At 29.0% G+C, this 13,672-nt stretch overlaps 2 protein-coding genes across 2 annotated transcripts; one reads left to right on the top strand and one right to left on the bottom strand.

Moving 5' to 3' along the window:
* The first annotated feature begins 1,663 nt into the window (after positions 1-1,663).
* LOC120169406 (uncharacterized protein At1g15400-like) lies at positions 1,664-2,348 on the top strand. The gene has a single exon (XM_039177543.1). It carries the CDS (start codon positions 1,781-1,783, stop codon positions 2,186-2,188), a length of 408 nt encoding a protein of 135 aa, XP_039033474.1. The 5' UTR covers positions 1,664-1,780; the 3' UTR covers positions 2,189-2,348.
* Positions 2,349-10,314: 7,966 nt separating this feature from the next.
* On the bottom strand, positions 10,315-10,659 carry LOC120169861 (peptide deformylase 1A, chloroplastic/mitochondrial-like). Its single transcript, XM_039177945.1, has one exon. It carries the CDS (start codon positions 10,657-10,659, stop codon positions 10,315-10,317), a length of 345 nt encoding a protein of 114 aa, XP_039033876.1.
* Positions 10,660-13,672: the final 3,013 nt, after the last annotated feature.

Genomic DNA, 13,672 nt, shown 5'->3' with positions numbered 1-13,672 from the left:
ATATTTATAATCATCCAAACTTTCAAACTTTTTTAATACCAAAGCTTGAGCATGATAAGGCCATGGAAAATGCAAATGTAAGTGTTGGAGAAAAGGTGAGCAAGTGTGCCTATGAACTGGCTGGAACCAGCATGCAAATGTCCCCTACAATATTTATGTGGCATATTCATCACCATCCTTGTAAGGTCAATCAGTTCCCACCTCTATTCTCTTGACTTGTCTGCCAATTTATTAAATTTGGTGACCTAAGCTGATCTCTAAAGACTAAAAGCCGCATTGCCACTGGCAACTTCTGGGTTTTAAGGTAAAATTTTCACACCCATTACCCAACCTTTATCTCTACTTCTATCCACTACAGAATTTTGAATATGGAGGTTGCTGCTGCAGTTGTTGACGTTTGACTATTTATTAAGGTGCATGTATATACATATATATTCAAGGGTGAAGTGAACAAACTTAATTTAAAGGGATCGAAATTAGATTATAAAACTTTTTGAGAGTAAAATAAATATTATTATATTCCTTTAATCACAAAACATGTAAACTTAACGAATCTTACGTTGAACACAATTTTGTATTCTTCGAACTCTGTCGTTTCATTGGATGGAACCCCAAAGAGATACATTGTTAAATGCACTAAGAGGTATCACTCCACCATTGAAATCGTTGAAATCATCGAAGAGAGGCTCTGGTCACATTAGCAAAGAACAATCCATGCCAACAACAAAAATCAACCACATCATCCTCTTGTTTATGATTTAACACGAGTGATCAATAATTTTAAAATTGAGTGATAAAATTGAAAATAAATAAATTTTAGTGATTAAAATAAAAGTGAGAAGAAAGTATTTGTTCATGATTTTTTAAATCATTGACAATGTATACACATTTATAGGTGTACTTACTTGAACTTAAAACTTTTAATAAGAATAATATTTTATTTAATTATTGAGGTCAATTGACGAATTCTCATATTATTTATATTAAAACATATTTAGACCTAAAAAATTAATTGATAAAATATACATATGAAGTTTTATAGAGGTATTTGTGTTTATTCCATAATTAACCCTTTAATAGTCCCCTTTGATTCCAAAAAATTAATTAATATTAAAGAGGTAAGTTCAAATGGTAAACAGTTTGATATCATTTAAATAGATTTCGATTTTATCTTTTTGTATGTAAAAATTACCTTCTTAGAGACTCATGCATCAAAATTAAATGTCATTTAGATCGATTCGAATTAATGAAGACCATAAACTTTAGAATCGAAAGTGAAAAGAATTAACGGTTCCCTTTGTTATTAACGGTAAGATTCGACGGAAGAGAAATATTTATGAAAAAAATTGTTATGGCATTTTCTTCCTTATATTTACCGAGTATATCTATGGAAAGACAATTTAATATAAAGTCAAAAAAAGACACTACCGAAAATATTAATTTTATTTTAACATTTTCAATGGAACGCTATCTAAAATATTAATATTTTTAACGATTCCGGTTACAACCAAAAATATTATAGAAAAAATAACATTTTAAATAACGAGATTAATATTTTAAGTAGAGTTGTACGAAAATATTAAAATAATATTAATATTTTCGATTATACTTTTTTTTTTTACATTATATTAAGCAACCGTATAGCAGAACTAGTCACATTTATCTCTCTGTATCCTCACATATATACAGGGAGTCTTTGCAACAAATTGAAGAAGAAAAAAACATTGCTTTTAGTTTCATTTAAGAGAGAAAAAAGATCCAGTGAGAGCTGCCATCAACCATGGCCGGTCTTCAAAGATCTGCAGTTTCTTTTAGAAGGCAAGGATCTTCAGGGATTGTTTGGGACGACAAGTTTCTGTCGGAGTTAAGTCAAATGAAACCAGAACAACAAGAAGGAGAGACCAAGCAAGAAGAAGAAGGGCCGGCGCAAGATAAGGATAACAACAACAACAACCCTGAAAAAATCGATGTCGTTAAGGATGTTAAGCCGACAATTGGGCCCCTCAACACTACCATCGAAAGAAGCCGATCTAACGGCGGCGAAAGACGAGGTTACCGTACCGGCAAGGTGTCCCCCGCTATTGACCCACCTTCTCCAAAGGTTTCAGCTTGCGGTTTCTGCAGTGCTTTCGGGAAACAACCCAAGAAAAATGGTAGGAAAAAGCCTGGTAAGCGTAGATCAAGATAGGTTTTTTTTAATCTATTCATTTCGTTCTCATGTATTTTCCGGTGACCGGAATTGGGTAGTTCTGGGTATATTGATTTATGTATTTCTTAGGTTGTCTTTAGAGAGATTTAAGCTTAAATTGAAGTCCATCTATATGAACAGAGATGATTGTTGGGTGTTTTAAAGTTTTGATTTTTTGTGTGTCAATCTTCTTTACTTGTGTTTCATAATTTGTGAACTGTGTGGATATGTTAATTAAATTAATCTTAAGGTATTGATTTGATCTTTACAGAATAAGAACAAAGACTTCCTTTTGTTGTTCCTTGTAGATTCTCTCTTTTTTCTCTTAGGATGTGAAAATACAGTACTAAAAAACAGGTTTCAGATTTCTGGGATGTCTGGTTTTCTGTCTGAAATAGTTGGGGGGGGGGGGAAAGGTGAGTTTGCAAGGGAATATTTCCTGTTTGGTTTGGCAGAAAATGTTTTCCTTTTGCACTTTCATTAAAGTTGCTTATTAGGTGTAATAGTTGCCTTTTTAATTCGATAATCTCCACTTGTTAGGAAAGGGGTAGAGATAGGGTTTGTTGCTGTGAATTATCATCAATCCAATCTTAAATGGGGAATTTATTGTGATTTTTAATTCTAAATTTATTAATATTTATTGTGATTTTTAAATGGAGATTTCTTCTTCTTTTGATCAGTGAACGGTAACATTGATCGTGATGGTATTGGTGATAATTTACGGTTCTCGATGAGATAAATTACGATAAATTATGATGTAATAGAAGAGTTTAATTGATTTTTTCTTAAAATTAAGTTTAATTAATTTTCTAAAAAGTTTAAATGTTGTTTATTTTTAAAACAATAAAAAAGTATTGTTTAGATTTATATTACTAAAAATAATATATATAATTATCAAAAATAAATTATTAAAATCACTATTAAATTTTCATAAAAATAAAAAACTTTACAAACTATTAAATGAGAAATATAAATTATTAATTGTTTAAAATCAATTAAGTCCTTATGTCGTGATATCATCTATCATAAATTATTATATTAAAATCATAGATCAAGAAATTTAGGAATGATGATTAAAATTTTAATTTTTTATTTTAAAAAATAATAGGTATACAATTTTTATTTTATTTTTTTCCTTCTAATATATTAAATTAAATTTAATCAGTTTTTTAAAATAATAGGATGCATTTGACTCCTTTGAGGACTTGGTATATCTGACCCTAATTATATTAATATCGTAATGATCATTAATTAATATATTAATTTTTTTCTTTTAACTTAAAGAATACATTATATACAAAATAAGTTTAAAAATTACATTTTTCTTAAAAAATGGAATACTTCATGTACCATCAAATCATTATTTTATTATGAATTTATTGCAACCATCTTTACTTTTTTATCTTTTTTCCAAAGCTGAAGAAATTTTGATCATTTATTTGTTTTTTTGAAAATAAAGGAGTTGGTAGGCCAAAGGTTGACAAAAATAGAAATGGGATCATATCCGAATTTAAATTCAATTAAATTATTAGGATCAATATGTGTTTAATATGTTATTATCTTTATTATTGTTAAATGTTTCAATGAATTTGCCATCATGAATTAAGTTGACATTAATTCAATTGATAACTTATCAAATTTATTTTAATTTTAATATACAATTTACAATATTATTAAAATAATTTTTAAGTATTCATACTTTCATATACAATTTAAATAAAATAATTAAAAATTATTATTCAATATTCAATTATAAGATTTAAAAATTCGTTAACACATAATCCGTATACGTATCAAAATATGAGCTAAAGATGTCGCATTAACTTTACAAACATTTACTGATCATAAATGCTTAAAATTTTGTTCTATTATAAAACATTCCATTATTAATTTTATAATTATTTTATTAATCGTGTAAAATCATAAAATAATAATTATCATATAAATTAAGCTTAATTTTAGACAGAAGTTTAATAGTTCAATAGTAAACAATTTTGCTTAAAACTGCCTAATTTTAAAATATTTCATTGTTCTCATAAGATATATTTTTTTTTATCTAAAATGTAACATTTCGATTCATATTTATAAACCTAATAATATATCTTAGATATTTCTTATACGTATACATGCCGTCTAGAAAATATAAAATAATAGGATGTCATTATTGATATATGTAGTTGTTCTTTGTTGATTGATGCCAACTCGACTCCTTGCTTCACTTACCCTTCCTTACCTATGCGTGAAAATCATCACACACTAAATATTCACTTAGTGGGCATTATAAACAAACTAAGGTGACATCAAATGTTAAACAACTTAACAACATCATAACATTATTTTTCTTTATAAAAACTTAACTTAAAATATCATAACATTTAAAAACATTAAACTTAAATTCAAATAAAATCATTAAATATCTAAACCGATTTATTCAAGTCGTCTTTTCTCATTAGAGTCCTAAAAATCATCATCTCATGATTTTGTCAAAACCATGATAATCAATAATAAACATAACAATCATTTCATACTCTATTTCATTCAAATACTTTTCAGAACTTTCTTATTTTAGTCTCATTTTCCAATTTTATATTCATTCACATATTCATTTTCATATTCCATGTTCATAATAAATACTTTCACATTTCAGAATTTATTTTCTAAATCAGAACTTATTTTCATACTCATAGCTTACTGTCAGATTCATAGCTTATTTTCAAATTCATAGCCCAATGCATATTTATGAGAATGCAAGGTACGTGAGTAGAACATAAGGTGCGCACAAGGCACCTCACGGTGCTAATCATAATTGAAACATATAATGCATTCCAAAGGCAATCATAACAAGAGCACCAACGGTGCAGATCATAATGTACACGAATGTATCATAACTTAACTCGAAAGTACTCAACTTAATGGCATGCCAAATGTACCTACGACTCTCAATGCAACATACAATGGGCTTTTCCATTAATTATTATATATTATTAAATTATCAAAGAAATCAATATATCAACATATCCAACTCTTCATATCTTAACATAATTGGCAATTCATACCCTAAACATTTCATTTCCACATAACATTTTTGTATCATAATCATCGTCAATTATCTTTCTTTAACATATAAACATCATATTCATCATGTAATAAATATCATAACTATCATATCAATTGTAATAAAGTTGACTTGTTTCGAGCATTTATAATAACCTATAACATAGGACTAACATGAAAACATAATTTATGACAAGTTTTATATGCTGGTAGTTTGCACTACTTGCAAACAAATATTATTTTGTATTAATATATTGAGTTAAAATTTATTCTGTTTATATCACTAGAAATTAGACTCGAATACGGATCTAACTATATAAGACACTTTTTCTAGTTCATCTTATACAATTTATAGTGAATTTTCGAAGTATACATATAGAAGCTGTTTTGAGCAGAATCTGTTGTCCTGCTTTCGAACCTATCTTAAATTAAAAATTTATATCTTTTTGTATATCTATCGAAACTAGTCTCCGTTTGTTTTAAAAGAAACTATACTGGCATACAAATCCAACAGTGTAAAAATCATCCTCTAATAGTTTCTTTATAATTTATGATGATTTTCTAAACTTACTGTTCAGAATACAAATCTGGGCAGATTTCACTAACTTATATTTTCAGCTTATTCACTAATTATGTTATCATATTGACTTAACATATATGTACGAATCACAATTCACATAATAGTTAGAAGTTACTTCTTATCATAGTAATTTTGTCACTGGCTCATCGTAAGCTATTGATTGCTTGATAACACAAATATGAATTAAGTATGCACTCACCTGATGTCCTTAGCTTGTAAACCTTTATAGCACTTCATATTATGTCCTTAAGCTTTTGCTTAGCTTTAACATTGTTTGATCTTGATTTCAATCATAATCTAAATAAACACCATTTACGTAACATATACATTTCAAACCATATGTTAGAATCTTACTAACATAGGCACATAATATAAAATAAATTCCTAAAAACCTTCCGATGCTCATTCGATACGAATTTCATATCACATCATCAATGTTAACCTTACTTCAAATTGATCAATAAATCCGTTTTTTTTTCCCAAATTCAGCCAAACTTCACATGACATTTTTCTACTTTCCATTTTATTCTAAATAGTCATTTGTTTTTTAGCTTCAATTCAAGTTTCAAACAACTTAATTAAATTTCCAGCATCTAATTTTCAGCTCAATACCTCAACAACTCCACTTAAATCACTAACTTTTTCAATATTTTCCATTTAGTACTCAAACTTTGCCAACTTTCCAAAATAGTCAAATTTCACATTCTACATCAAATCCAATATTCTAACTTTCAATTCCAGCATAGTACATCATCTTTCTAGCATTTGCAAATAAACCTCATAATTTTCCAAAATTATTGAATAGGCCCCCCAACTTTCATAAAATGACAAAATGGCCCAAATAACTTTCTAAAGCTTGTAGAACCTTTCAAACATCATTTCTAAGCCTAGGGAAAATTTTCACAATTTTCCCCAATTAATTCCTTAGGGTTGAATATCATAGTGGTTAGGGTTCTTGATTTTCACTTGATTCAAGCATGAATTTCACCTATAAACAACATTTTAAGGCATTTATAATCAAAGCCCTAACATAATTTAACCAAATCACAATTTTCTCAAAACCCTAGGTCATGGCCAAATGAAATTTCACCCAATTTCAACTAGTTTTAATCATCATACAAGCTTTAGAATTAATCTCCAACATCAAAAACATAAAAATCTTTCATCAAATCCTCAAAAGCAACAAATCCTACACAAACCCTAATTTCCAAACTCATCATATAAGCATGATATCCATGTAATATTTATACCAAATGATAGAGAATTTCAAGGGGATGAATTCTCTAATTAATAGCTTAATCCAAAAATCAATCGAATAAGCTTAAAAATAAAAATAAATTTCCTACATTGTAGCTATGGTAGTGCACGTTTTGGGGCTGGAAGAAACTGGAATTTTCTGATTTTTCTTCAATTAAAATATAATACACTTGGTCTGATATAATATAAATGAATTTAAAATTCATTTAATGTGAAATTATCATTTTACCCTTAATGAAACATGATAATTTCAACTTGCCATTGCATTATCATCCCTTTTAATATTCCAACGTCAAACATGAACAAATAAAAATCCACTTTTCACATTTTCATCTTTTAGTGGCTTAACCAAGGTGGAGGTAATCCAACGGGGAAGAAGGCCTGGCATAGGCGACCGTGACGTGGGTAACAAGATGGGGTAATAACATCGTGACCCTTTTTGTCCTTCTTTGTGGTGACCGACGAAGATATCGACGGTGGGAGAAGGCCTCGAGAAATGGAGAGTCATGGGTGTCTCTACGGCTGGGCAGTGTGGTTGTAACGCAGGGAGGCTTGGGAGCGTGAAGGCGCACGTGGGGCGACTGATCCGGTTGAAACATTAGGGTGAGACCCTAATTTGGGAAAATATGGACCAACAGATCTAACGACTGATGATTGAGGAGGCGCTGGAGAAAAGTATGAAACCCTAGCACGAGTGGGATTTCTCTTGTGGGCGAGTGTTGATTTCTTTAATTTTGTGTACTTGAGCTTGAATTTGTACATATAAATAAATACATAATAATATTTTGTTTATAATAATAATAATAATAATGAAAAAACAACAAAATGGTGATTACACACGCTTATAGAAAAAATATTTATTTATTATTATTTTGAATAAAAGCCGTTAATATTATTAAAAAATGAAAATATTGAAAGTTACAAAAAGAGTTTACAATAATAATCACAAACTACATACATAATTTGGATATTTTCCTATAACGTTGAAACTAATCATTTTAGATCATATGAGGACCATACATGAAAAAAAAGTTAAAAACACAACCAAAAAACTCAAACAATAAATAGATAAAAAAAATCAGATTGCATCGGCAAACAAACCATAAAAGGGGATTAAGCTATTGAAAGACTATCGATAATAGCAAATCAAAGCCCATCGTCACGAGAAACAATCCATAAACACTAAATCTTGCATCTAAATTTAGTCTAAGGGTCCATAGTAGGTAAGATCAACAAAATTATACACAAGCGCCATTTTGATCAGTCATGTCGTCGTCAAAATCAACCTTGAGAATAAATGAAAGACCAAACGATAGAAAAATAAAATGAAAAACGTGTCACAAAGGTAGAGAAAAATATGCCACAAAGAAAGAATTATTCTTTTCAAAAAATAAATAAAGAGAAAAGAGAGCCGGCTATCGAAAAACAACATTAAAATCGATGTCATTGTCGACTAAACAAAATTAAAGAAGAAAAAATTAATATAATCTATAAAAAAATATACAAATTCTAAAGAAAATTTTATTTCATATACAACTATAATTATTTATTTATTATCGATTACGTATGATAATTGATAAAATAATAATAAATTTAATAATGAACAACTAATGAATAGTTTATTATAAAAATGATTATATTACATGATTTAAATATAGAAATGATGTACATTATGATGAGTTGCTGGCTATTTTGACATTACGATAATTATGGTTTACACAAAGTTCTACTTGGAATTGTCTATCTTGCAAACCATTTGAAATTCAATTTTGCAGCACCTCATAAAATCCAATTAATTATATCATCAACCAATTAATTTAGTAAGATGTGATATTATAGAGGGTTCGAATCCTGACGATTACGAATGGAGTAAACTAGATTAAATAGGTCGCTCTTACCTTTATAATACACGATCCAGATTAGTCGATTAATAGATCTGTTACCCATTTTTATAAAAAAAAACGACAATGGTAAAAGAGAAATTCTGAAGGAAAATTGACAAATAATAAAATCAATTCCTATCTACACATCCTCACTCAATATTTTTAGGCTATCTCCAGCCCTCATCTCTACTCTACAACATCTCTATCTATACTCTAAAGATGAAATAATAGTTCATCTCCAACACTATCTCTACATTACCATCAACTTTACTTTATTCACAATATTTAACTATTTAATATTGATTTTGCAAATATAAAATAAAACATATACATTTATAATAAATATCAAGATAAAAAGTATAAATTACAAAAAAAAAAATCAGAAAAATTACAAAAAAAAATTAGTATTTTTATTTATTTAATTTCAATGTATTTGTATCTATCTTGCAATTTAATCTACTTGAATTAAAAAAATCAGAACAATTACAAAAAATAAAATAAAAATTACAACAACAATAATTAGTATGTTTGTTTATATAATTTCAATGTATTTTTATCTATCTTGTAAATTAATTTACTTAAATTTTAAAAAAAATCAGAAAAATTACAAAAAATCAGAAAAATTACAAAAAAAATAGTATGTTTATTTATCTAATTTCAATGTATTTTTTATCTATCTTGTAATTTAATCTACTTGAATTTAAAAAAATAAAAAAATTACAAAATATCAGAAAAATTACAAAAAAATTAATATGTTTATTTATCTAATTTCAATATATTTTTATCTTTCTTACAATTTAATTTATTTAAATTTAAAAAAAATCATAAATAAATAAAAAAAATTGTAGCACAGCTATAGTGACCCGCCAAATATGATGTGTACTGTAGCCGATCACTACATTAAATATCGTTTTTGACGATGGGTTGGAGAAAATACCATCTCCAAAGTGGAGAAGCATTGGAGATACAGCTGGAGATATATGGCTAAGGGCATCTCCGATGCTTCTCCACTTTGTAGATAATTTTCTCTCTAGCCCATCGCCAAAAACCATCTTCATTGTAGTGATATGCTGTAATTTTTTTTTATTTTTTTGTATTTTTTTAAATTCAAGTAGATTAAATTACAAGATAGATAAAAATACATTGAAATTAGATAAATAAACATACTATTTTTATATTTTTTTAAAATTCAAGTAAATTAAATTACAAGATAGATAAAAATACATTGAAATTAAATAAATAAACATATTACTTTTTTTTAATTTTCTGATTTTTTGTAATTTTTCTGATTTTTTTTTTATAAAAAAAATTCAAGTAGATTAAATTACAAGATAGATAAAAATATATTGAAATTAGATAACCCGAACCATATCAGCAATTATCTTCTGTATCCGCTCCGACCCTATTTCATTCGGGTCAACCTCCCTTGCCGGCTCATGCAAAACCGGGTCAACCGCTTTAACTATCTCGGGCATGCTCATTTTCTTCTTATCTCCAAGCCCAGAAACCAACCTGCTTTGCTGACAGCCGAGGAAGAGAGAGGTCTTCGGGGAGTCAAGAGAGGGTCCGGGTTGGAAAAATGAGGGTCTGGAAATGGAAATTCCGATCGAAAGATAGAGCGGGGCTAATTTGGCGGATATGAAAGCAGGAAGTGACAGCGGTAAGAGACGAAATGGGAATATGTGAAGGAGTTCCATGGTCGTCAGTGGCCGTGATGATTTTGCAGTTGAAGAGGAGTTTTCATAAGCCGAAGGGTTTAAGGGTAATGCCCAGATGTTTTTTCAACTTTTGCTTCTTATTACCGAGTTCTACGATTGGGGCTAAATTTGAGCTTCACTTGAGTTTGCCTTGGGCTTCATTATCTTTTCCAATCAATTTAGTCCACTCTTATTCATTTATTCAATTTAGTCCATTTCTTCTTTTTAGTAAAAGATATCTATTTTCATTTCATTTTTATCCCATCCATGACTAATTACATTGTTATCCATTAGTTACAATTGAACCATAATTCAATTTTCTATAATTTCTTTTTGAGACTTTTACAATTCAATCCCTAAACTTCTATTTCTTTACAATTTCGTCCCTATTAGTTCTAAAACTCATAACTATTAAGAATATAAGGTCTAAAATCAGAAAAAAAATATATTGATATCTTTTTTTGGCAAAATTATCATTTATTTCATCATATTTTATAATATTTACAAAATAGTCTTTAACTTTGGTTTTAGCACTTCTTCACAGAGTAACATTCCATGTCTCATTTGATCAAGTATTATTAACTTGACCTAACAATAAATAGGATATTTGATATTAAAATAATATATTACTATCGAATTAAATTGAAATACAACATCAAAACTATTGGGAATTATAAAGAAGAAAAAGTTTTAAGGACTAAATTGTAAATATATAAAAGTTTTAAATTATGAAAAATTGAATTTTGGTTTAAATGGAACTAATGGCCAAGGATGTCACTAGTTATGTATAAGACAAAATTGACATAAAAATATATATTGTTCATTAAAAGAAAAAAGGACTAAATGAAAAATAAATAAAAAGTGGTGTTCACACTGACAGGTTCATCTCATTATCTCTGATAACGTCAAATCTCTTTTGCAGATATGACAATTCATAATTCTGACTGTCGGAGGTCTTCCACGGAAGCTTCTCTTAACCTGACGTTGGGGGCAGCCTACTACCTTACCTTCCCTTACCTCATTACATATGAGAATAGGGTCAGCTATTTTTTTTTCTTTTGCAGGTAATGAACAATCAGATGATCCGAACAGGCGTAAAACCAATATGGTCTTTGGGTTTTTTTGGTTTTTATATGATCAATGTAGCTTTTCAGAAACGAGGTTTTAGTTAAAAATGTTAGTTTCAATGTGGATCGAATCTATGATTCGTCTATGTTAAGGACTGCTACATGGGCGAAGAATAAGTGGCTTTTATCTATCTCGTCAGTGCTATATTTCATCCGACACCCCATGTGTGTGCTATAAATTCGATTGAAAGGTTGCAGGGATCATTGTTTTGAAATGTTTGTACTGAGAAGCTCTCAAAGGTAAGTGTCCATAGTCTGGTTTGCCTGCTGTGTCGGGTCCAAGGCTTGCTTCAATTATTCGGTTTATTTTTAGCTAGCTTGTATTTGGATCGTTGCATGCTTTATTCTCTATTCCTTTAATTGATCAGGGTCCGGAGTTCGCGGAGTTGTTTGCTATGTTAATATCTTTGAAGGTTTTCTCCGAGGCGGGATGGAGTAGCTGCACTCCATTACTGATACACATATATATATATAGACACACACATGAATCTTGATCAATTGATCCCACCCCTAGAAGTTTCTAGCGGCTTTGTGGTGAATGCTCCAAAAGTAGATTCTTATACAAACGTAGATGTTGGTTTTGTACCTGCTTTAATCCTCAAAAACCAAATGAAAGTATCCAACTTGTTCCTACCATTACCATTTGATACAAAATTATTTCTAAATAGAAAATATCATATAATTCAATCAGATTTTATCACGTGCATTCTTAATTTTCTTTTACATGTGACAAAATCTGATTGAGTCATATCATTGTTTTTCTTTAAAGAAACCGTTTAGAGGTTGAAATTATAATGAATTGAAAGTTAAGGGGTCAAATTAATTAAAAATAATAATAAAACAATGAAGGTGAAAATTTTAGTAAACACAAGGGGCTAAAGTAGATATTTAGCATGCTTTTACCATGAAAATGTCTTAGCCTTTGTAACACTATTCGAATATTGAATAGAGGAATCGATTCCCTTGTGTATAAGCTAAAACAAATTAGCAGAAAACTGATTAATCTCCTTTGTTTAGTGAATTAGGGATTCATCTCCCTCATACTATAAATAGAAGAAAACCTAACCATAAAAAGTTTAAGTCGTTAAAAATGGTTGATTCCCTAAAGTAGGGTAAATAGATTTTTTTTAAAATTAATAATAAAAAATGTTTTATTCTAGAGAACTCAGGAATATTAATTTACCATCCGTAATGTGTATTTTTAAAATATTTGTAGAGTATACGGCTCGTTTAATACTTTAACTATCACTTTATTTCGTTTTAGTTATTTAATTATTTTTTAAAATGATATTTAATATTTATTTTTGAATTTTTTGGTCATTTACCTTTAAAAAGTTAACGATGATAATGATGATGTGTCACAATAAGACAATATCATGTTATTATTAAGAAAATAAGAGAAAAAAAGAGAAAATAACCTCATTGACCAAAAATCTCAGATAATATACGATTTTGACCAACTTTTTTTGGATTTGCGAAAATGACCAACAAAATCGCAATACGATCTCTAATTCGCATTGCGATCTCCACTATCGCAAATTCGCGTTGCATTTCGCGTTGCGATAGTTGAAAATCGCGTTGCGATTTTCCATTTCGCGTTGCGATAGTTGAAAATCGCGTTGCGATTTTCCATTTCGCGTTGCGATAGTCTACAGTCGCGTTGCGATTTTCCATTTCGCGTTGCGATAGTTGAAAATCGCGTTGCGATTTTCCATTTCGCGTTGCGATAGTCTACAGTTGTCGTTGCGATTTTCCAAATTCGTTGCGATAGTCTACAGTTGTCATTGCGATTTTCCAAATTCGTTGTGATAGTTAAAAAAAAAAGATTTTGTTTCTTAAGAATTTTCTCTAAGACCACGACCACGACCACGACCACGACCACGACC

The sequence above is a fragment of the Hibiscus syriacus genome, unplaced genomic scaffold (assembly GCF_006381635.1).
Source record: "Hibiscus syriacus cultivar Baekdansim isolate YM2019G1 unplaced genomic scaffold, ASM638163v2 tig00111769_pilon, whole genome shotgun sequence".
In the NCBI taxonomy this organism is placed as follows: domain Eukaryota; kingdom Viridiplantae; phylum Streptophyta; class Magnoliopsida; order Malvales; family Malvaceae; genus Hibiscus; species Hibiscus syriacus.
The sequence above is the reverse complement of the archived record's forward strand: the minus strand, read 5'-3'. Positions and strand labels throughout refer to the sequence as shown.